Source organism: Nelumbo nucifera, chromosome 1, assembly GCF_055504915.1.
Source record: "Nelumbo nucifera cultivar China Antique chromosome 1, China Antique-T2T, whole genome shotgun sequence".
Lineage (NCBI taxonomy): Eukaryota > Viridiplantae > Streptophyta > Magnoliopsida > Proteales > Nelumbonaceae > Nelumbo > Nelumbo nucifera.
In genome coordinates this window covers 111,496,160-111,522,311 of record NC_142649.1, presented here as the reverse complement: position 1 = coordinate 111,522,311, position 26,152 = coordinate 111,496,160, and the positions used below count along the sequence as shown (strand labels likewise).

Here is a 26,152-nt window from a genome sequence, read left to right as displayed (position 1 = left end):
CAAGAAAGTGGGACTGCAGAATTTTTTCCCAAAACCCTAGCCGACTAGAGAGTTTCCAGTTGCGAGTTGAAGAGAATGTTTGGGTGTGGCGCTCAAGGCTTGGAGGGTTTCTTTTTATCTCCAAAAGTGGGCGGATGTAGTTGGAAGTGGTTTAAATAGCTTTGGTTTGAGCGGCTACCTCTTCTCTCTTTCTCCCCGAAGGCCAGGTACAGTGAAACCCTAGTTTCAGGACTTTTAAGTGCATAACTGACCTTAGTTAGGTCTATAAAGGTTGAAAACATTGTTTTTTGATTTTCATTTGATTGATGGAGCAATCTAGAAGTGAGATGGAGCAGATCCTGGTGTCGGGAGTTGGTCCTGTAGATTCCATTCTGACAGGAGTGACTACAATTAAACTTGACGAAACAAATTACCTTGCTTGGGCACAATCTATTAAGATCCATGTCTGTAGTAGAGGTAAACTAGGATTTCTCACGGGTAGTAAGGTGATGTCGGAAGAGACTGATCCTACATATGAGAAATGGATGCAAGACAACTACACAGTCATTGGGTGGTTGGTTAATGCTATGCAGCCCCACATAAGTCAACACTATCTTTGGATGACTTCAGCCAAGGAGATTTGGGATAGTGTTACAAAAACATACTCTCATAAATTAAATGTTGCAAGGGCCTACAAACTGAAGAATGATGTGAAAAATTTAAAACAGGGGGAGAAGAGTGTGGTTGTCTACTATTCGATGTTGAAGTCACTATGGCAGGAGATAGATGTTATGGAAGTAGTTGTATGGGAAAGCACCAATGATGCAGAAACTTTTAAGAAATTTGTGGAAAGGAACTAAGTGTTTGAATTCCTTACAGGACTCAATATTGAATTTGATATTACAAGGCAGAATATTCTGGCCATGGATGAAGTTTCACTTGCTCAGGCATACTCTATGGTGAGTAGTGAAGAGAGTAGGTGACAGGTACAGCTACAGACTCCACCACCCCTAGAACATTTTGCACATGTTAGAATAAAACCAAAGGGGGTAAATGAAAAAAAGGAGGTGATATGTGAATATTGCAAGAAGCCGAAACATACGAAGGATTCTTGTTGGAAACTTCATCCAGGTCTTCTTCCAGAGAGGTTTCGGAACAACTTTAAGAAGGGTGGTCAGTCTATCCCTGCCAGAACAGAGCTGGTAAGAGGGAAAAATGGTGGAGCTATGGGTCATGTGCTCTCTAAAGTAGAAACATAAATTGCGGTGGCATGTGAGCTACCTGTGTGAGCAAAGGAAGTAGAATGAACTCCACCAGAACCACTTGTACCTTGCTGTCCGCCTATTGCTGAACTAGAACTGATTGTATCCCGCTGGTTAAGAAACTGCCCATACCTCTCAAGTTCGGTCCTTACTGTAGCAACTGCAACAGACTCCAGAGCAGTTGTAGTAGGAGGGGTCGGAGTGTCACCAGTGACTGCCATGTGAGCATTTCCCTTCTTATTTTTGAGTCTATTCGATACAAGATGTGGTTGAAGCTTCCAGCAAGTATCTCTTGTGTGTTTAGGCTTCTTACAGTAGTCACAGATCAAATCTTTTCTGTCTTCCTTCTTGATTTCACTACCACCCCGGTCTCCACCTTGTTTAGGTCTCACAGTGCTAACCATGGTTAACTGATCAAACCTAAAATTTTTCATCGTCACATTTCTCTTGCTCTCCTCCCCTGACACAAAGGCATATGCCTGGGAGAGGGTAACACTGTCCCTGGAAAGAATGTGCTATCTTGCAATATCACACTCGGGATTAAGGCCAACAAGAAATTCAAACACCCTATACTTCTCTAGGTGTTTCTGGTAGGCAACAACATCCTTAGTGGTTACCCAAGCAAATGTCTCTAAATGGTAAATCTCCTGCCACGGCGTTTTAAGGGCTAAAAAGTAAACTGCAATAGGTCTATCTCCTTGCCTTGTAGCAATAATCCGATTTCTCAATTGATAAGTCGTAGCAACATTCTCCCTCTATGAATAGGTTTCTGCAACCCCATCCCATATTTCCTTAGCTGTATTTGCCCATTAAAATTTTTTACTTATATGGGGCAACATGGAATTACACAACCAAGTCATCACCATATAGTTCTCCTATACCCACCGGGAGCTGTTAGTTTCGGGTTTCACTTCTTCACTAGTGATATACCCTAACTTCCCACGAGCACCAATGGCCATCTTTGTAGATTGTGGCCATTCTAAGTAATTCGAACCATCCAACTTAACTGTAGTAATGGTCCCAACCCCGAAAAGGTCTCTAGCACCTCCTCTCGCTAGTCCCATTTCACTCCCGGGCTTGTTTTCAACTCCGTAACCATTCATACTTCTCAAAAGGTGCAAAGAAAATTACTGTAATATGCAAGAAGATCAAATGGAACACTTTTGGAACCAACGACACCTTTCTGGTGCCCTAGATGGTCCTCCCACAAAAGAATCCTTTTCTACGGGCCCTTAGTAGGGCGGCTACTAAAGTAGCTGAACAGTCACAACTTAAAAAACAAAAGCTAATGGGCCTAAAGCCCAACAACTTCCTAACTTAACAACTTAAAATAAGAATAAAACAACTGGGCCCAATAACTAGAAATCAGCCCAACTCAACACCTTCCAATCCTATTACCCAAAGGTGGTATCAGAGACATGCAAGTTGTTTCCACGCCTTCAGATGAGCCTCTTGCTCCTCCCATCACTACTGAGGTAATAGGTCATCCCTCTTCTACCACTTCGGATACCTTCCTTGACCTTGATCTCCCTATTGCCCTTCGCAAAGGCAAATGGAAATGTACAGCTCATTGCATTTACAAACACTTGTCCTACAACCTTCTTTCCCCTTCCTACTATTCTTTCATTGCCTCTGTTTCCACACATGTGACTCCTAGATCTGTCCCAGAAACCTTGTCCAAACCAGAATGGAGGGGTGCTATGATGACTGAACTAGATGCTTTGCATAAGAACAATACCTAGGAAATTGTGGATTTGCTTGAGGGAAAGGAACCGGTTGGCTATAAGTGGGTGTTCACTATTAAGTATCACTCAAATGGTACTATTGAGAGATATAAGGCCCGTTTGGTTGCCAGATCTAAGGATGGTATCTTCATTTCTCAACAGAAGTATGTCCTTGATCTCCTTGTAGAGACTGGCAAACTGGGTGTTCGACCTGCTTCTACTCCTATTAACCTAAATCATAAGTTGTTAGCTACTGATGGTGAACTGTTGACTAATAAGGGAGTGCTCCAGAGACTGATTGGGAAGTTATTATACCTTTGCATGACTCAACTAGCTATTTCCTATGCAGTTAGTGTAATTAGCCAATTCATGCATTCTTCTAGAGATACACATTTATCAGCTGTTGAGAGGGTTTTGTACTATCTAAAAGGGACTCTAGGGAAAGGTATCTTGTTTGCTAAGCATGGACACATGAAGCTGAAAGCATACACTGATATTGTCTGGGCCAGATGTATTAATGATAAGAGGTCCCCTTTAGGTTATTGTGCTATGGTAGCAGGGAACATTGTATCATGGAGGAGTAAGAAGCAATCTGTAGTGGCTAAATCCTCAGCTGAAGCGGAGTACAAGGCAATGGCACATGGAGTTTCTAAACTTTTGTGATTGAGATCACTTTTAGAAGAACTGGGTATAGACTATGAGAAGCCAATGAGGTTATATTGTGACAACCAAGCTGCTATCAACATTGCACATAATCCTATTCAACATGACAGAACTAATCACATTGAAGTTGACAGGCATTTTATACGAGAAAAAGGGCCTCATGAGAAGTCTGTCTACCATTTGTTGCTTCTGAAGAACAATTGGTTGATGTTTTGACAAAAGGTGTTCCTAAAGGAAAGCTGGTTCACTATATAAGCAACCTGGGCATGATTGATATCTATGCTCAGCTTGAGGGGGAGTGTAGAGAGACTGGGCTGAATGGGCCCTAGTCCATTAGTGTCTTTCTTATTAGTTCTTTCTTGTTATGTTTTCTTATTGGGCCTTTAGGTCTTGTTTATGTTTTTTTAAGTATATTGTTGATGTGGGCGCCTACTTAAAGGCAATCTTGTAAATTATGTAACTTAAGTTTAATAAAAGATTAGTGTGGGGAAAGAGGAGATTATTGAACTCCTCCTTTCTTTCTCCTTTCTTCTCCATTCTTCCTCCTTGCTGTCTTCCTCTTCTTCTCTACTTCTTTTGCTTTAATCTTAATTTTTTCTGCTAATTGTATTGGTCTGAATCCCATCTCACCTATTCCATACTGAAATTACATTTTCCTCTGGGGGATTTTTCTTCTTTGCTTTTTGAGTCTTACCCTGTGAGATTCCTCTTGGTTTCATCTGTATGATTCTTGATCACTAATGAGTTTCTTGGCTATTAGTCACCAAAAACAAACATGGAGATGCCTTTAATGATGTTCAAGTGAATAGGACTGGAGTTGTCATTTACAAATCTGGACTTTTCAATCAAAGAACTGCATCCTTGATGGATCATAGCCCAAGAATTATATCAATCACTGTAAAGAAAACAAAAGCAAAAAGGAAAAAACTCTAACAGCTGCAAAAGACAAAAATCACCCTCAAGTATATAATGTAAGCTAGACAACTAGGAAGCTGAACTGAAATCCATACAAGAAGTGGCCAGCCAATGCAACATTCATGAATTCATACATAAACATTACTTTGCAATATGTCAGGGATATAGTACTTCTACATCCTACATAAAGAAAATTTCCCAGATATAGTAATAATTTTATTACTTCTTCATAGATTCTTGACTTTATATGGATAGTGGTTCTTATGTTCTTAACTTCTTATTATCCAAACCCCACTGATTATGAGAATATAGCTCCTATCAATTTTAATGACCATTTATACTGTTAATTTGAGTAAAAAATAATTGTCAAGGAGAAAAATGCAGTCCAATCTTCCATTGTCTTCAAAATTTCCAAAACAAACATTTCCTTATATGGATAAAACTTATATGATTAAGCTACAGAAAATAATAAAAGCTTCATGAGTAAGTCAGTCTAAAATAATTGATCACCTGATATTTCAGGGTCTTTGCGAAATTCTTCAAGTTCATTTTTGAGTTCTCCTTCACTCAGAATGAGCCTCTCTGCAGCCTAACAAAATAATAGATATTATATACATATTCATATAATAACAATCAAACAAGAGTGACTATCATATCATAAGCATGATGTGGAAGCAAAAACATTTTCAAGATATAAAGAACAGCAGATTCAGTAGTAAAAAGGCAATGTTTAAAAGAAGAGGAGAATAGTGGAAACTAAGAAAATGTCCTCATGAGATTTCTGCAAGGTGGCGTTTGAAGATCCTTTTATTATTGTTATCAGTGTTGTGATACAGGAGAGAAGAAGAGAGGAAGAAAGTGAAGCGATGGAAGATCCATCATATGGATGGTCGAACCTTGCAAGAAGGTAGGGCGAAATTTCAAAAAAATTTATTTCTCTCCCATCCGGGATTCGTATTCCCTAATTTAGAAAACTGCATTTTCAAGGTTCATTCATGAAACAAAACCAAACCAGGTCTGAAACCAAGAGGGAGAGGGAAATACCTGATACGGAATTAAAAGAAACTCCCAACGTAGGTGTTCACGCCCAAAGAGGATACCAAATCCACCTCCACTGAAGATGACACAGCGTATATTGAGGCAGGATCAACAAGAATGGTTCTTCAGTAAGAACCTGGAATTCTTCACCAAGATTCGAGCAAGGTGGTGTGAGCACGACTTTTGATTATTTCTTCAACAAGAAACAATATCAAGACACTTCTTGATCACTCCAGTAGGTGAAGATTGAACTGGGATGGCGCCAAGAACTGAGGGAGAGAAAAGACTGCAGAGAGAATTTTTTACTTTATGTGGAATTCGCCCCCTCTTTATAATCCTCTCAGGATATTTGAAATGGGTTTTAGACCCATTAAGTCATATTGCTCACTTAACCCATTATATGTTGGCTAGTTTGGTTCTCTTTGAAGGGATGGGAGATCCATCATATGGATGGCCGAACCCTGCAAGAAGGTTGGGCGAAATTTCAAAAATTTCTTTACTCCCATCCGGGAATCCTATTCCCAATTTAGAAAACTGCATTTTCAAGGTTCATTCTTGTAACCAAACCGGACCAAATCTGAAACCAAGATTAGGGAGGGATATACCTGATACAAAATCCATGCAAAAAGCTCCTCCCAATGCAGGTGTTCACGCCCAAAGAATGTACCAAATCCTCCCTCCACTGAAGATGGCATAGCTTAGGATGAGGCAAGATCAACAAGTAGTTCTTCACCAAGATCTTGTGATTCAACAAGAATCGAATGGGATAGTGAGCACAGCTTCAGAATTGTTTCTTCTGGCAAGAAACAATATCAAGATCAAATCTTGATCAGTTCCAAGAATTGGAGATCGAACAGGGTAGGGTGGCAAAACCAGGGAGAAAAAGATTTGAAGGCAAAAATTAGTTAAACTGAGTTGTCTTCTGTAATGTCTGTGTGTATCACATCACACATCCATATATCACATGCATGAAATAAATTCATCCAATCAATTAAAATATCTGTAAAATACTTAATTAATTAGATTAAATTAGTATCAGCCCAACAGAGCCCATAATGTTATAGGTACATGGGCTGTACTGCAAAAAGCAGTTCGGCCCATGTAGCTAATTTAGGGCTGATTCAGTCATTATCATATTAAAATTAGGTTTTATAGAGGTGGGCCAAATTAAACCTTGAAGTGGGCCATCAACCCTCTGACCTAAATCGAATTAGGGTTAGAAAAAACCAACCCATCGAACCAATCAATTCGATCCAACCAGTTTGGACCAAATCTAGTGTAAATTGGCCCAAGTTTTGGTATCCAATTCAAGATTTAATTCAAGAACAATGATCTGAAAATAAATTAATTCAAGATAATCAAATTATCAAGAAATTAAAATCAGAGGATTGCACTGTGATTTTCTTGGATATCCTACAAACCTACAAAGAACAGTTAATCGCAGATTACAAAATCGATATCTGCAAAATCGCAGATCGTAGAACGTGTTTATGCGAAAATTTCTTCTCCTCTGATGTGCACTCCAGCAATCTCCAGATGGAAATAAAATAGAAAAACCTAATTTTTCTATTATTACATCGCATCAAATTCCTATACAAATTGTCTAAAAATAAAAAATTATTTACAGACCATAATTGAATAGAAGAGAAATCGCAGGGTATGCCAATCTTGGCACAATAAAGATTCGATCTCCATCACATGTGCAGCCCAAAAATTCAAGAAAAATTCACAGAACTATTCTATAAATTTAAAAGAATAATAAAGATTTACTTTCTAGTTCATCTGCCCATAATCTGGGAACCAATTCCCAGAAAAAATGCTAATTGCGCAAATCGGGTAGAACGCTTTCTGCCCTTTTGCGCAGATTCAGATCTATCCTAATTTGGTTCAAGACTTGAACCTGGCTCTGATACCACTGAAGGGATGGGAGATCCATCATATGGACAGCCGAATCCTGCAGGAAGGTTGGGCGAAATTTCAAAATTTTCTTTACTCCCATTCGGGAATCCTATTCCCAATTTAGAAAACTGCATTTTCAAGGTTTGTTCTTGTAACCAAACCGGACCAAATCTGGAACCAAATTAAGGGAGGGATATACCTGATACGGAATCCACGCAAGACAGCTCCTCCCAACGTAGGTGTTCACGCCCAAAGAGAGTACCAAATCCTCCCTCCACTGAAGATGACACAACTTAGGATGAGGCAGGATCAGTAGGTAGTTCTTCACCAAGAACTAGTGATTCTTCAGCAAGAATCGAGTGGGATAGTGAGCACAACTTCTAGATTGTTTCTTCTAGCAAGAAACAATATCAAGATCGAATATTGATCCAATCCAAGAGCTGGAGATCGAACAGGGTAGGGCGGCAAGAGTAGGAAGAGAAAGAGCAGAAGGCAAGAGCAGTCTAACTGTGTTGTATTCTCTCTGTATTCAATGAATTTGTCTTTGGAGGTTCACCCTGCTCTCTTATTTATAGCCTTAAAGAGACAATTTATTAATCCCATTGGGAGTTTCCTAATCCAAATCTTTTATTTGGATTTGAACTCTTAAAGTGATAAGGATAATCCCTTATCTTATCTGCAGATAAAGACCATCCTTCCTAATCAAATTAGGAGTTCCTTTGATCCAAATCTTTATTTGGATCTAGACTCTTTAAGTGGATAAGGATAATCCCTTATCTTATCTACTGATCCAAATCCCAAATCTGCCCCTATTTAATTAATCTAATTAACCCAGTTCGAAATAGGCTTTTAGACCCATTAAGCTTTCAGGCTCACTTCCTCTTTAGTGTTGGCTAGCTTGGCTCTCTTTGTATGGCGTGGGACCCTATCATTGATCTACACATCAGCCACATGGGTTCAGCCTAGCCTCTGTTACAAGGCCTGGCCGAATTCACTGATGAATACAGTGAACCCCTGAGTCCATCACTATGGGCTCTTAATGGGCCCAACATTTACACTAAATGGTCATTGAGTCCAACCATCTTATGAAAACCCAAGGACAGTTGGAGTTCTATTCATATGATCAGAAGCTCCAAAATCTATAATCCAACGGGAAGATGTGGATGGTAGACAAGTCGTACTTGTGTGTGCAAGGGTAGCTGTGTTCTATTGAGCAGAAGGCAAGAGCAGTCTAACTGTGTTGTATTCTCTCTGTATTCAATGAATTTGTCTTTGGAGGTTCACCCTGCTCTCTTATTTATAGCCTTAAAGAGACAATTTATTAATCCCATTGGGAGTTTCCTAATCCAAATCTTTTATTTGGATTTGAACTCTTAAAGTGATAAGGATAATCCCTTATCTTATCTGCAGATAAAGACCATCCTTCCTAATCAAATTAGGAGTTCCTTTGATCCAAATCTTTATTTGGATCTAGACTCTTTAAGTGGATAAGGATAATCCCTTATCTTATCTACTGATCCAAATCCCAAATCTGCCCCTATTTAATTAATCTAATTAACCCAGTTCGAAATAGGCTTTTAGACCCATTAAGCTTTCAGGCTCACTTCCTCTTTAGTGTTGGCTAGCTTGGCTCTCTTTGTATGGCGTGGGACCCTATCATTGATCTACACATCAGCCACATGGGTTCAGCCTAGCCTCTGTTACAAGGCCTGGCCGAATTCACTGATGAATACAGTGAACCCCTGAGTCCATCACTATGGGCTCTTAATGGGCCCAACATTTACACTAAATAGTCATTGAGTCCAACCATCTTATGAAAACCCAAGGACAGTTGGAGTTCTATTCATATGATCAGAAGCTCCAAAATCTATAATCCAACGGGAAGATGTGGATGGTAGACAAGTCGTACTTGTGTGTGCAAGGGTAGCTGTGTTCTATTGAGATGTACCCTGAATGAACCGCTCATACTCATCCCGTGAAACACTCACCATTTACAATTGCATGATTCGCCCAGGTTGAAAGTGGGCTACGGAGATCGCAGCAAAAGTTGATAGTATGTCCCTCCATACCACAATGAGTACACCTTCTCTGAATATCATCTATAGATGTAGTGGAGATTTGATCAGTGACTTGAGATTCTTGTCTTGAGCTACCACCATTTACAATTGCATGATTCGCCTAGGTTGAAGGTGGGCTACGGAGATCGCAGCAAAAGTTGATAGTATGTCCCTCCATACCACAATGAGTACACCTTCTCTGAATATTACCACGTCCCCTACCACGGGCTCCCCCTAAGTCTTCGTCCTCCAACACAACCACCGCCACGATTATACATTCCACTACCACCACTACCACGACCATGCTGACCTCCTCTAGCACCACGACCTCCCCCTCTCGTAACTGCAAATGCAGACCTATCTGACATAGTGGAAGTCTCTGTGGGTCCAACTAAAATCCTTCGAAGACGAGCAAACACTTCCCCAAGAGAGGGAAGAGTAGATCCACCTAATATCTGTGCCCTTACAGGTTCATACTCAGATTTCAGCCCTACTAAAAATCTGGTCATATCCAACTGCTCTCTCTGTTGTTACTGAAGTTTGACATCAGGTGTAAGAGGATGATAAACATTTAACTCATTTCGTAAATTTCTCATACTGGCATAATAGTCCTCAAAACTCTAATTCCCTTGTTGCAGATTAAAGTACTCTTGGTACAGTTGGTAAACCCTAGTAGTGTTATCCTGTCCAAAATATAGTTTCCTTGCATGATCCCAGACTTCCTTGCCTGTATCTAAAAACATGAAGTTCACACTAATTTTGGACTCCATGCTGTTCCATAGCCAAGTCATAATTTAAGCATCCTCCTGCTCCCACTCATCATATCCCGGAGAATCAATTGGGGGTTTATCTTCCCTCACATGTTTCACTTTCTTTTTGGCTTTCAGGAAAACTTTAACAGACTTAGCCCAAGGGACATAACTCTCACCATTCAGTTTTATAGAGGTCACCTGCACATTCAAATAATCAGAAGGCGCCATCACACTTGATTTGTATTCACTGTTGTCTCCCATAACTGCACAAAAAAACAGTGGGAAGTTGTACCACTAAATTATTACTCTACTGCCCTAATAAATCACCACACTCCACACGAATGACTAAACACCACTAGGGTTCCTAGTACCAGGTTTCAGCAGCAACACTCACAACTATTCACCACTGTTTCAGCAACAATATTCACAACTATGTTAGACAGTGTATGCCCTTAGCTCCAATTAGAATGATGTACCTTATGACATTTAATGTAAATGAATAAAGTACATATTTGATTCATGTTATTGTGGTGTATTTCTGTGTAATACCCTTAAACTGGACACATATGAGACTCGTGTTAGTTTAGAATCTTCATAGCCGTTGGATAGATCTGGGGAGATTTAACCTGTCAAGGCTGACACTGGTGTGCCGCCAAGTTGGTTGGGGTAGTTTGTCTCAGCTGCCAGGGTGAGACCTGAGGTACATGTAGTGTGGGTTTTTCTTGAAACCCTGAACCAGACCAGAATTCCAGTATTGCCCTGGACCTTGGAGATTGATGGGCAAAACTGGAATGTTACACCTGACCCCTAGACTCGATTATGATACTACACTAGGTGTCGGATTGAGCTATCTTTGATATGCCAATCAGTGAGATCCTTAGAGGGGGTCAAAACCTGGGTATGTTGGGACAGTCTGAGAATTCATCTGAGTGGGTGATCATAGTGATAGGATCAGCCCCTTTGTTGGACAAAGATAATGATCGGGGATGCACTCTCTCTGATGGAAACCAAAACTGTCGGCAGTTGATTTCAATCGTTGATATTTGTTTTGCAAAATATATTTATATAGAGATATACATATATATATATATATATATTATGGTTTCAAAATGTTTGCAAAAGGTTTTAATTCCCGGGATCCATGTGAGTAGAGAGTGCAACACTGTCCCTTGCAGCCGAGGGAGAGGTCCTCTCTTGTTAGGCAGTGTTTGATCATTATGGGTTGAGGTTAAGTGTAAGACCATTGAGGGTAATACCTGATGGGCTAATCTTGCATCTGCCCACAGTCCTTAGGTTTTTATAAGGTGGCTTGACCCAGGGACCACTTAGTGTAAGTGTTGGGCCCATTAAGAGCCCATAGTGATGGGCTCAGGGGTTCACTGTATCCTACAGTGAATTCGGCCAGGCCTTGTAACAAAGGCTGGGCAGAACCCATGTGGCTGATGTGTAGATCAATGTTTGGGTCCCACGCCATACAAGGATACCCAACTGGTCAGTAGTTTGGAGGCCGAATGAGCACATGGACTTAATGGGCCTAAAGCCCAAATCGAACTGGTTTAATTTGATTAATTAGAGAGGGGTGGTTCTGGGATTTGGATCAGCAGATAGGATAGAGAGTTATCCCTATCCACTCAGAGAGTCCAGATCCAAATAATGATTTGGATTAGGAAACTCCTAATTAGATTAGGAGGGCTGATCCTAATCTGCAGATAAGATAAGGGTTTATCCTTATCTCTTAAAGAGAGTCCAGATTCAAATAAGGATTTGAATTAGGAAACTCCTAATGAGATTAGGAGCTGCTTCCTTTAAGGCTATAAAAGGAAGAGGAGGGCGAACCTCCATTCACTCAATCTTTTCTCAGATACAAGAGAGAAAGAAAGCAACAATAAGACTGCGCCATCTTCTGTTCTTGTCTTCTCCTGCTGCCGCCATTGCCAGTTCGTTCTCCACCTGTAGGAGCGATCAAGAAAAGTTCTTGATATCAGTTTTTGGTGAAAAACTTATTTGAATTCGTGCTCACATACCCTCCATCGAATTCTTGCTGAAGGATTTGGTTCTTGTGAAGAACCACCTGCTGATTCTACTCCACCCTACACTGTGTCATCTTTAGTGGGAGCAGTCTTTGGAGATCTCCTTGGGCGTGAACACCTTCATTGGGAGTTATTATTTCTCCGTATCAGGTATCTCCCTCTCCTACCTTTTGGTTTCAGATCTAGTTCGGTTCTTGGTTCAAGATTGATCCTTGAAAAATGCAGTTTTTCTAAAACTGGGAATATGATTCCCACATGGGAGAGAGAAATTTTTGAAATTTCGCCCTACCTTCCTGCAAGGTTCGGCTATTCATATGATGGATCTCATCCCTTCAAACTGTTCACCACTTTTAGCAACAACACTACTATTGCCATTTACTGTCAGCACTAGAAACCCTCACAACACACCTCACGAATAATATTTTCAGTTCTGCAACATATAAAAGAAATTTGCTACATACCACAACTTAGTTCGAAGATCATGTACTTGTCGAGTAGAGGGTACCAAGTCTGCACTATCACCATCACAAAACCAGCTCTCTTCAAATTGTGAGTAGAGGGTTTTCTACCAACCACACAAAACCACAACGGTTGCACTCATTGGAGGCATGGAAACCCCCAAAAGAAGAAAACGACCAAACATTTTCTTTCTTTCTGGAAAACTCTCTAAATATCAATGAAAACTTTGCAAAACCTTAGAGAGGAATGCGCAAAACAGTGAGAAAAGGAGACAACTGATCTGAACTGATTATCGTGGCTCTGATACCATGATAACACTCAGATTAGATGTTCGTATATGTTCAGACCAAAAGAAAGAGAAGGAAAAGAGAGAGAGAAGGAGAATAAGAAAGAGAAGAAAAAGAAGGAGAAAAGTCACAGCCGAACTAGAGAGAAAAAATCAAATCCCTCTAGTCGGCCCTTCTTTTATTTATACTCTTCTAAGATATACAAGGATTACCATTGTGCCCTCACTTAAGTGAGAGCCACATTAGCTGAGCAGTACATATATAACTAAACATAAAAGGATTGTATTACCCTTGTACAACCGACTCTAACAGTGTACGTAGATGATATCATCATTATAGGAAATTGGAGAACAGAAATACAAAAGCTGAAGGAATTCCTAGTCTCTCAATTTGAAGCGAAAGATCTGGGCCCCCTAAAGTACTTTCTTGGAATTGAAGTTGCCCGCTCAAAAAAGGGCATCTTCATCTCTCAGAGGAAGTATATCCTAGATCTATTACAGGATACAGGCAAGTTAGGTGCAAAACCAGCTGATACCCCTATGGATGTTGACCATGACTCGCCCTGACATTTCTTACTCAGTCGGGGTCCTAAGCCAATTCATGCATTCTCCTAAAAGACAACACATGCAGGCAGCAGAGAGGATTCTTAGGTACTTGAAGAAGTATCCAGGAACAGGGTTACTATTCAACAAAAGTGGGTATTGTACCTTTGTAGGGGGAAATCTAGTGACATGGAGAAGTAAGAAGCAAAGTGTAGTGGCAAGATCAAGTGCTGAAGCAAAGTATGGAGCAATGGCACATGGGGTGGCTGAAGTTCCTTGGCTGAAGAACCTTTTAGGAGAACTTGGGGTTACTGTCCACAATCCTATGTTCCTTTATAGTGACAATAAGGCAGTCATTAACATTGCTAGTAATCCAGTCCTACAAGATAGGACTAAACACGTTGAGGTGGACAAGCATTTCATAAGAGAAAAGTTGGAAAAGGGAGAAATTTGCACCCCTTATGTCAAATCCAAGGAGCAACTTGCTGATGTTCTCACAAAAGGACTTCCACACTTGCGGCACAATGAACTGTGTAACAAGTTGGGTATGATAGATATATTCAACCCAACTTGATGGGGAGTGTTGTTAGATTTAAATAGTTTTTTCTTTATTTATGCTGTTACAATGCTGCCAGCTTAGACTGCTATCATCATGTTCTTTTCTTTTGTATTAGGGTGAGCCCCAGGGGCCTAATTGCAATTTCTTATATTTGTTATAAGTTATAACACATTTTAAATAAAAGATGAGCTGTAGCCACCAGCTCTAAGATTTCAACTCCCACATCTTTTCTCTTATTCTCCTCTCCTCTCTTCTCTCTCTTCTCTCTTCCTCCTGTTTTCTTGTACGTTTACAAGGACATCAAAAAAGGAGGAACAAGTGAACACACCAGATGGGGAAGGTTTCCAAATTCTACTGTCCAAACAAGATTGATCCAAGTAGGTTGACCCTAGAAGGTTAATTAATTCATTCACCATTGTCATTTCCAACTCCCTTAGACCTCTCCTCAAACCCAAGTCCCAAGAGTTATCAGTAAAAACTGAAGAAATCACTTTTCACCAAGTGATTCTGCACCCCACCCTTCCCACAGAAAATCCCTCTGAAATTTTTTCAATTCTTTCAGCCACTTGAGAAGGAATCCTAAGTAAAGATAAGTAATATGATGGTAAGCTTGATAATACACTTTTAAACCAAATCTCCATAATGCATTCTCCTTTTTTAAACCAAATCTCCATAACCACTTCCCTATCAAAGCCTTGTTGAAATCCTTCACTCTCTTGAAACCCAGCCCACCCTTGTCCTTTGGTTTACAAACTCTCCCCCAATTCACCAAGTGAAACTTCTGCACCCCACCCTTCCCACAGAAAATCCCTCTGAATTTTTTCAATTCTTTCAGCCACTTGAGAAGGAATCCCAAGTAAAGATAAGTAATATGTTGGTAAGCTTGATAATACACTTTTAATCAAAGTTATCCTGCCTCCCAAAGATAAGCATTTTGCTTTCTATCCATCCAGTCTCCTTTCCACCTTCTCCACAATTGGCTCCATAAAACTTCTGAAGCTGAAAGCCTGAAACACCCCCAACCGGCATCCCTAGATAAGTGAAAGGCAATTCCCCAATTCTGCACTCAAAGGCCTCAGCGCACTCCAGTAATAACTCCCTGTCCACCTCCCCTACTCCAATTATCACACTCTTTGAGAGATTAACTTTCAGCCCTGTCATCAACTCAAAATTCAACAAGACAGCTCTTAGATTTAAAATCTGCTCGACTGATGCATCCAAAAAAATTCAGATGTTGTTATTAGGTGGATGCAGCAGTTACCCATGGCCCCAGACTCCATGCCATATTATTATTAGGGAGGTCAAATCTTTTGGCATCCAGAGTGAACATCTACCTTATATATACAGGACTGACTACATCTCTAGCTGATTTCTTATCAAGGATGCAGTCGGGAGGGGAAAGTTATATCATGGATCAGCTATTCCAAGTCTTGTACTTCTCTGATTTGACCTATTGTTTATCAATTTGCCTCTTTGGATGGGGGTTATGATAGTGCCTTCATCTCTACTACTTCAATAAATCTTTTATGTTACTGATACAAACAAAATGATATCTGTCTAGTGTCTACCTAAGATGTAGTAAATTCCAGAAGAAAGCTCGTTTTCCTACAAAAAAGACTCTAGAAGAAAAATCATGTAATGAGAATCTAGGGAGAAATCCGAAAACACAGGGCCTAAAATTGTTTTAGGGGGGCTTACAAGCTCAGTTGCCTCCTAGGGCAAGGTCTAGTATAACATGGAGATGAGATAGAACCCTGATATATTTTTTTTATGCTTTTTTTTTATTTTCATTATATTATGCTTGCATGTTTGAATTTCTCCCAACATTTCATTTGGAATTTCTCTCAGTATTTATATTTTATATTCAATAAATAGACATTTGACCAAAAGAACGCAATCATGGTTTATAAGATCTTTTCTTTGTGTTTCCAATAAATATGGACTGGTCTGAATTGAGGAATGAGCAAAATAATGGAATAACCAATCAAAATGATTCTTCTGGAGCAGAGCATATAGAAGAAACATTTAAAGATATCAAAGCAAATGGCATGAGAAACCTAAAGACTCAAGATAGCATTGAAGCAAGGATGGAAAGAGGTGCCATAGACAATAGAACAAGCAAGGAAGTATTATACTACTTTCTATAGACATTTTACAACATAGGCTTCCACCACAGACATACTTGGATTTTTTTGGGTCTTGCACACTATTTTATAGAAACTTTTATTTTCTTTTTCATATGCATTTCTCTCTTATAACCTGTGGAGTTTCTGTTCAAACACAAGGTGTTTCCTAACACTTCATCCAATTGATATATCTTCTTATTTCCTCATCTTTTATTTTTTACTTGAAAATAAAAATAAAGAAATAAGTTCTTCAGCAGAAACACAAAATCCAAAGGACTGCTGCTTCTTTCTCCATATGCATTCTCCATAGCAAAAGTATAAAATATTATGTGAACAACAACCTAAAATGTTAAAAATGAACAAATAAAGTAGCAATGGCAAAATCAAAATAGACGTCTGTCAAATAAACAAACAAATCAAAGTATTATAATGTGACAACACCCTGAGCATTTGTCATGTTGCCTATGTTCACCTCTGTTCATTCCCCTAAAATACTTATCAATAGCTGTTGTGCATGGTAAGACAAAATCAGATCTCCATTTTTTTGAGCAAAATATCGTAAGTATTATTTTACAGTTTCTAAAGCATATAAAGAGGAAAGGCCTAAGAATTAACATATAAAGTATGCAGTACTGCCATTGAAGCAAACATCAAGAGTACCGACAAATAAATGACAACCATATTAAATAAGGTAGCCTACCTCATACATCACATAATTTAGAACCATACAGTAAGCTCCAAGAAGAGTACGATACTTTCCCACAGTTTACCTTTGCTATCATAGGGTCCTTTATTTTAGCAACAGTTGAGAAATTGACATGCTCAGCATCCCTAAAGAATATGTTTATACATACACGAGAGAACCTAATTAAGCTTGTCAATCACATATGATAAGCTACTGGAAAGAAACAAACAAAAAAAATCTTACATTGGTTCTGGAAGCTCATCCTTCATCAGCAAGCCATCCTTGACTAACTCTTCAAGAGAAATCAGAAGGGTGTTACCACAATTTGCATCCTACAGGTAATCATCGAAAACTCTAAATTCCGTGTTTTACATGATTAATAGTTGGACATTTTCTAAAAGAGTTTCCTACATGCTACACATGACTACATGAGACACATACATAAAGGTTGAGACTGATCACTGGACAGGTCCAACCAATAAGACTCGGTACATTAAATTCCTTGTTTTACATGATTAATAGTTGGACATTTTCCAAAACAGTTTTCCTACATGCTACACATGACTACATGAGACACATACGTAAAGGTTGAGACTGATCATTGGACAGGTCCAACCAATAAGATTTGGTACACTAAATTCCTTGTTTTACATGATTAATAGTTGGACATTTTCCAAAACAGTTTTTCTACATGCAACATGTGACTACATGAGACACATACATAAAGGTTGAGAGTGATCATTGGACAGATCGAACAAATAAGGTTTGGTACACGATAATCAAACAATTTGGGAGAAACTAGCCACCCAATCCACACACTCTTTTTGAACCAATCACCAACTTGTTTTCTCTTTCCAAAATGTCAAAGAGTATGGAGTTCATCAAATGATTAGCACCGTCAGGTAAACTTTTTTTTCCAAGAGATCTCCCAGATAGCACTTATCTGATGGTATGTTTCAAGCCCTCATCATCCAATATGGATACAATATAAAAATAATATTAACTATAAAATTACAAATGAGCTATTTCCATGATCATTTCTTCCTTTATCTTCATTGAGGTTTTACATTTTCAGTGGGCAGCCAACCATGCAGTTTACTTTCTTGCATCCTATTTTGCTCCTGACAAGCTTCCAAAACTTAGCATCAAAACATCCATCTAGCTAGGTACCCCTAGAACAGTAGTAGTATCAGTAGTAGCTATAACAAGTGTAGATGTATAAATAAAAGAATAGATATACAGGGAGTCAGGGAGTATAAAAACAAGAGCAAAGAAATGAGAAAATACCACCCTATAAAACACAATTCAAAAAAAAATACCAGCCACAATTTACGGGCAACTAACAAAAAGAAATGAGAAAATACCACCCAAACCGCCTGGAACCCCCTAAGCCTCTCAAAACAATAAGAAAAGAAATCAAGCAAGCAGAACAAGCATGAGATACCTACATGAAAAAATGAATATTAATTCATCACAAGCTACTCCAACCACCAAAAACAAAGGAAAACCCATAAAACAACCCAAATGCAAATTTACAGGAGCCCTGGAACGTAACACTTAACAATCCCTTGGCTGTTAAGTGATCATAGCTCCTTAATCCTTATCAGCCCATTCCATTCATTTGGAGTCTGAACTCAATCCCTTTTTCCCTGCCCCTCCCTTTGACTTTTCGTTTTAATAAATCACAGTTTCCATAAAAGCGCATGTCCTTACCGCCCATTCCCCATGAATGATCACCACTCTTCCACCAATTGACCATAATAATAATTGTTTGTCTAAGAAAAACATTCCAAGTGCAATGATGCTTAAATTCTAGTTAAACAGTCTACTTATGACTCTAAATTTCACCTGCCCAGCGTAGGGTGATCCTTCTTCATTAGCCTTCCTTCCTGGTGGGACAAGTGGGAGGACCTGCAGATATGCAGCCACTCTGAATTAAATATCGGGGAAAAAACAAGCTCTGAAAAGGAATTATAAGCAAACAAAAACCAAAATTGACTCAAAAGTATATGAAGACTATTTCAGTATGCAATTCGCTATTAATTTGCACAATTTAAATAAATTAAGTTTTAACTCTAGTTTCCTATGAATGAAGTAAGACATCCTTGCTAGTCATGAAGGACAGGAAAAAACAATAGCATTAAAATTAAAAGCAGAAAAGAGAAAAAGATAAAGCATTACAAAATTCAAAATTGATTAACTGAAAGTAGAAGCAAAGACCTGCCAAATGGTGCAACCAGCTTCGTGAAGCCAATCCAAGAAGCGAAAGATCTCTTCACCGAGATCTCCGATGCCGTATGGTCCTGGCAACGATGTCGGATGAAGCAGCACACCGGCTCTCCTCTGATCTTTCGGGTCCGCCTTCGGAAACCATTCTCCATAGTCTTCTGGCAAATCGTCTCCAACTCCAACGAGATCTGCAGTAACATCGTCGTTCGAAAATCTTCGCTCGGACATTCTCCTCTCGGTTTGGGATTTCAAACCAGTTAGAGAGCCAGCAATGTAACTTACGGTGCTGGCGGTAGATGAAACAGATGAAAGGTTACAAACTTTGTGAGGGACAAGCTGAATTGAGGAGAACCTAGACGAAGGAAGAAGAGAAAGAGAGCTGCAGATAGCCATTAAAGGAAAGTAGAAAAATAGCTCCAACACTCAAAAGAACTTAAAAAAGGAGTAAGGAAGAGCTAGATAAGAGTTGCAGCATTGCATTTGAATCCGCCATCATCGAGAGCTGTCGAGAGCAGGAAAAGCAAGTCGTAAAGAGAGAGAGAGATCGAGTGGGACCCTCCCGAAGAGAGTCGTGAGACACGGACGGTCATTAAGAATCGATGTATCAAATATCGATATCAGGAAATCAACCTGCATCAATTCTTTTTGTCCTTATGTCCAACCTCTTGTACTCTTCCCTCTTAATCAGCTATTAATGTTCAGTGAATGAACACGTATACTCGTAATAAAGTACATTTGTCCACTTTCCTCCAACTTCCTTCTGCTTCTGTTTTGTCATGGGCAAGGCTGGGCCGAGTTTGAAATATCTGGCCCAAAACCCAGAATTTTTGGGTAGCCCGGGCTGAAAATGATAACCCTTTTTTTATAATAAAAATAAGGGTAGCACGTCCCCACAAATCACTATAACAAATGGTGAGCCACCCAATCCACAGCTTGATTTGCTTCTCAATAAATAATGCTTGTAGATGATTCTTTTCCCGCTCCTCTCTTTGAGCTCGCAATAATCTTGAATGATACTCTTTACGTTCCAAAAAATCACTCTCAACAGTCTTGAAAATGATAACCATTAAGACTAACAATTAACCATTATAAAAAAAATAAATAAACAAAAAATAAAACTACAATTAATTCATTGTCAGTTAGGGGTGCTAATGGTTCGATTATCCAAATCGTGGGCTTATTTTTGAAATTGACCAGGACTGGAAAGACTGGAAAGACCAATTAAGTAGGCTCTCTAGGTCCATTTAAGTAGGCAGTTTGTCTGTCCATTTAACCAGGACTGGAAAGACCACAGTTCTTGATTTTCATGGTTCAACTTCAACCATTTGACATGAGTCGAATCTTAAAATATTGTCTTTAACATGTCAAGTTACCAAAGAAAAAAAAAAAGGATTCGGTTAACAGTTCATCAACCTGTACGATTGAGCTATCTATCCCATTTAACGAGTTTTCAGATTGTTAGCCAATGTTTTAAAAAAAAATGTCCCAAAACCGGAATCATTCTCGCCACTAGTTTCTAGGATGATGGTTCAACCATTTGGTTGAAACGGATGGCATATTCTGACAAAAAAATAAAAAATAAATAATTAAAATAAAAAATGGTCAAAACTGTTGAATGGGTCAAAATTTTTGACCACTCGGGTAAACATGTCATTGACCAATTCAATTATTTTTGGCCAAGGACCAGGTTTGGGGTAAAATAGAACCAGTTGCTTGGATAGTTCCCAAGCCGAATAGTCCAACAGTTTGGGTTAATGGCAGTTCGAAAACCATGTTGTTAGCACCATGACCATTTAATAACCATCTTTGATGCCCAAAGGTCTTGGTGAGTTAGGGGTGTTTTTATTTTATTTTATTTTTTTATTAGCTCGGTCTAGCATAAAAATTCTAGTCGGGCCTAGGTTTGTATTTTAGGCCTGGCTTGGATCAGATCACAAATTTTCAGGCCAGACTTGGGCCAAATACTTTAATTCTAGCCTGGCCCATGATCACTCGTAGGGTGAGGGCACTGAGGGTAGAGGTGTAAATCGGATGGCACACGGGCCATGCCAGGCCCTACACAATGGTCCGCGCCATATTGGGCCTAGGGTTTTAGGTCCGCGGGCTGGGTTGGCACAGCACCACCAAGTGGGTCGTGTCGCTCGCGGCCCGTGTGCCAGCATGACCCATATATACTATTTATATTATATATATATATATATTTATATATAATATTATTATAATTATATAAATTATAATTATATGATAATATATAGTATATAATATATTAATAAAATAAATAATTGTTTTCAATTTTATTATACTAATTTATTTAATTATTGTATATATAAGCAATTGTGTACATCAAAATTCATATAAAATTAAAATTTTAAGCTTTTTTTTAATTTTTAAATAAATAGACAAAAATAAATTTGACCCGGTCCATGGCCCGGCTTGGGCCAAGGCTTGGCCCACAGGCCAGCCCGACCCACGACACAACACAACACGCACAGGCTTAGGCCATGGACTATGCCAGGCCGACCCCCAAACTTTTCATTGGGGAGGGCAACACAGCCTGTGACAGCCAACACGACATGATCCACACTTTATACGAGCCGCCTGCAAGCCATGCCACACTGACCTGGCACGGCCCACTTTACACCTCTAAGTGAGGACTGGACCCATGTGAAGAACATTCACACATGAATGTATTCGAATGGTTATATGGTCTGATCATCAAAATCGTGAATTAAAAGCTACAACGATTTTAAGGCTGTCCATTTGGTTAAACTTCCCTGAAATACATGTATATTTGCTATGACCCATGGTATTAAGTATATTTTGCTTAATTTTTTATTTATGTTAAAGGTCAACTAAGATGATCTGATTATTTGACCTGTGATTTTTTGTCCAGTGCAAAAGTTGCAGTGTATTGTGGGTAACAAACGTAGACTCACCAAACATAAAATGCATTTATATGGAAAAACATGTAAATTTGGCTTTGGCCAAAATATCTATCACTTCCATCAACATTTTCCATTCGGTATGCTCATAATCCTTTTATTTTTTTTTAATATTTTCCTAAATATTAATGTATGGATAATTTTGGTAGAAGTATTGGAGTATTTTTTTTTGTCCAAAGTTCTATGGTAAATTCCACATATAGGTATTTCAAAACCCCTCAAAATGGAAAGTTTTACAAGAAATGTGAACAATTTTCAGGGGGCATTGTAGACTATGTCCTTATCACATTTTCAGGGGGCATTGGGAGAAGTTAGGTATGGTTTATTCTCAATGCATGCATCGATGCAAAAGAATGAGAGTGCAAATGACTTGAATGTAAACTTCTGATCTGATTTATTTTAATCAGTTATTGCCTTGACCCAAACATAATGTAAATAATGCAAACCGTAGAGGTAAAAAAGGAATTTTAATTTTCCTTCTTTTTCTTTTTTACTTTACTTTCTTTTCATGGTCAGCCAAGATATCTTCCAATTTTGATTATTTGGAGTTCAAATCATCTGCGGTTCTACTTGTAATATACCAATCTTTTTAGTGAAGATAGTCTTATTGAAGTCAGGTATCCTCCTTATACGATAGCAGGTAGGGATAGACATACCTTGCACCTGATACAAGTAATAGACATAAAAAATAGAGAACCACTTTACGTTTTATGGGTGGATCCCACGCAAGTTAAGTATCCTGTTATAGTAATAGATAGATTATAGAACGCATTAATAGAACTGTTCACTGACCCGGATGGTCAGAGTATTTGGCCCGGAAATTGTTCACGCAATTGGTTCTGTTTCACCCATAATCTGGTCTTTGGCTAAAAATTATTGATTTGGTCAACGGTCAATATGATTTAAGCGATTGAACCATTGACCAATTTGATCCATTTAACGGTTTTTTACTGTTTTTATTTTTTAAGTTAGAATGAGCCAGGCATTCAAGCGGTCAACCAAAAAATCGATGGCCAGAACTGTTTTAGTTCTGGGTCGATTTTTAAAACCTTGAAATGGGCCATCAGTCTAAGATACAGGTATAGACGATGCCCAAGAATCTGTTTGATTACAACTGTAGTGGCTGAATTAAATAGCTTATTATTTTGTTTTTTATAAATAAGTTTTTAAGGAGGTTACATATAGACAGATTACTTTGCCCTTGAATTTTATGGTGGCTTAGTTGGTAGTAGGGGTGTCCATAAAAAACAGAAAAACTGGATCGAGAAAACTGAATCGGAAAATGTGGTTAACCGAATCGTTTAGTTTGGTTTTGGTTCGGTATTTTTAAAAAACCGAAGGACCTGTTTGGTTTTCGGTTAACCTAGAAAAAAGTAGCAATTAACTGAATCAACCGATATATATATATATATTTATTTTATGTTAATTATATATATTTTTAATATATGTCACATATATTATATATAAATATATATTCATTATATATTTACAATGATCTATTTATAATATTTATAATATAATATTATACATATATATTTATACATCATTTATTATTTATAATATATTATTACACACATACACACACACACACATATATATATATATATATTTATTTTTTTATATAATATATATTATAAATATAAAAGGCCGAAAAACAAAAGAATCGAACTAGTCAAAAACCAAAACTGATAAATCAATTAATCAGTGGTATCGGTTCAGTTTCGGTTTATAGAAATAGAAAAACCGATAAAACTGGTTCAGAGAAATAGAAAAACCAATAAGACCGATTTGATTTGATTTGAAAAAAAAAATACCTATGGTTTGATTAACCGAACTATGGACACCCCTACTTGGTAAAAACTCTGATTCGTCTAGTGGAGACATAGGATCAAATCCTATCGGCTATCGCCACTAGGGTTGGGGGGTAAGGGGATGGGGATGGGGATGGATAGTTGGACCATTTAGCCAAGATATTGACCAGCAATAAGTTCCATTCCACCCCTAAATCGTTAGTTTACTAAAAACCGTTCTTGATTAGTGTCCCACTGTCCTAAGTAATCAAACTGTTGATCTGTTCGATCCTGATTATAATTTTTGGCCATTTTTATTTTTTATTTTTTATTTTTTGTTTTAAATTTTATCAGGCTGATCTATTTGAACCAGATGGTCGAACCACTGACCTGGAATCTGATTGCCAAAATGGTTCCAGTTTTGGGTCTTAAAACATTAATATGGCTCTTTGAAAAATATATTTTATATTCATCCACTAAGGCCAAGTTTCGAATCAGTGTAAAACGTCACCGGTTGATGCAAATGCAAAATATCATATTTTTCTTCCTTAATGTTTAGTCTTTTATACTTATTTAGTGCCTAAATGGACTCATTATTCTTATATTTTGATTTAGGGCACAAATGGAGGCGTTAAGTGAAAAACAAAGCTAATCCGGTAATTCTGGACAGTTTCAGCACCGCGTCGTAATTTGGGTATAATTATCCCATCCGAACTCCGATTGAAATGATTCAAGATGCGTTGGAACGATAAGGAAAAACTTTACAACTTTCATGTTTTGAGTTTTGATAGATACTAATTACATCGAAGTCGAAATCGGGTCCGAAGTAGCTGCAACCGCACTACTAACGTGCTGAAAACGTTCCTTAGCCTACAAGTTTTCATATGCGAAATCACTATTCTCCCACTTACATGAGGACTTTGTTTTATCTTATTTTTGAATTTTTTCTTGATAAGTCAGACTTAGAGACTGTTATTTAGAGAGAAATTTTAGGAGATTTTGTAAACTTCTCTTGGGGGAAGTAAAGAGAAAAAAAAAAGAAGAGGAAAAACAAGAAAGAAAACAATCAGACCTAGGCTGCCGCCCCTCTTTTCTTCCTCTCCAATTCTTTCTTGATTTTTCACCATAATCATGCGTGGCTGGATTCTGATACTTGGTCGAAGGAAACGGAAGCCTCAGAATCAACAAAACTGTGAGATCTAATTTAATTTTTATTGTTTGATTTATGCTTTGAATATCGAATGTTCTTCTATGTTCATGTTTATGATTGTTTCGTCTGATTCCTAGGAGGCCTACTAATTTATTAATCATTGCAATCTACTGCTAGGTTAGATATTAGATTCATAATTGTTTGATCCCTCTAATTTGTGAAGCAACTAGGTTTAATGATTTGCTACGTCAGAAATTGTTAGATCTTAGGATGAACACAACTGAATTAAATGCAACTGCTTATGCTTGTGTTGTTTAGCTTTATCGATTTCTAATGCTTAAGGCTATTGCTGAATTAAATCTTTAATGCTTGTTTAGGGATTGTTCAATAGTAAGGGTTAAGAGGATCGCTTGTTTTTTGAATAACTGTGATTAGGGAGATACAGGAAAATAATTCATACAATGAATATTCAAAGTCTGAATTGATATATCTTTGCATTGATGAGCAGTAGTGAAATTCTGATGGTGGATGTTGACTTAGACCAACACTCATTCTTTTGATTAATTCCAATACCTTGAATTGCATTGCTTCTCATTTGGTTTTCTTTCTTTTTAATTCTGGTTTTCATTACATACAAACCCCCCCCCTCCATCCTTGTTCACGCAGCACACAAACTAGGGTAGATACTCTCTATGGGAACGATCCTTACTCGCACTACTGCATTTATTTTTAGGAGTATAGGTTTTATTTTTTGGTGCCTACGACAGCATGCCAAATTTTGGCACTGCTACCGGGGAGTTTTTCTAATCGGTTTTTGTGCTTATTGTGATCATTGTTTCATTCTTGAAACTTTTGAAAAAAAAAATAGAGACCACTTTGATTGTTTGTGTTTTAGCGTAGAATATTTTCTGTCTTATTTATTTTCATCACTCTAGATTTTTTTATGATATGTCTGTTAGACATGTTTTGTATGCCCTTAGCTTCAATCAGAATGATGTACTTTATGAATTTATTGTAAATGAATAAAAGTGCATATTTGATTTATGCTCCCTTGGTATGTTTCT

At 38.2% G+C, this 26,152-nt stretch overlaps 1 protein-coding gene across 3 annotated transcripts in view; it reads right to left on the bottom strand.

Moving 5' to 3' along the window:
• The window catches only part of LOC104589296 (4-alpha-glucanotransferase, chloroplastic/amyloplastic), a 46,434-nt gene extending 26,662 nt beyond the window's left edge, over window positions 1–19,772 (bottom strand). For 2 of the 3 annotated variants that reach the window (XM_088892436.1, XM_010247556.3), the window contains exons 1-5: window positions 19,198–19,769; window positions 18,826–18,888; window positions 17,221–17,309; window positions 17,063–17,123; window positions 5,054–5,132 (exon numbers count right to left, since the gene is read on the bottom strand). In XM_088892436.1, coding sequence (XP_088748562.1) covers window positions 5,054–5,132; window positions 17,063–17,123; window positions 17,221–17,309; window positions 18,826–18,888; window positions 19,198–19,599 — 694 coding nt within the window. In that variant the 5' untranslated portion in view covers window positions 19,600–19,769. Of the gene's footprint in view, window positions 1–5,053; window positions 5,133–17,062; window positions 17,124–17,220; window positions 17,310–18,825; window positions 18,889–19,197 lie in introns of all 3 variants that reach the window. The other variant, XM_010247557.3, reaches the window with a different exon arrangement.
• Window positions 19,773–26,152: the final 6,380 nt, after the last annotated feature.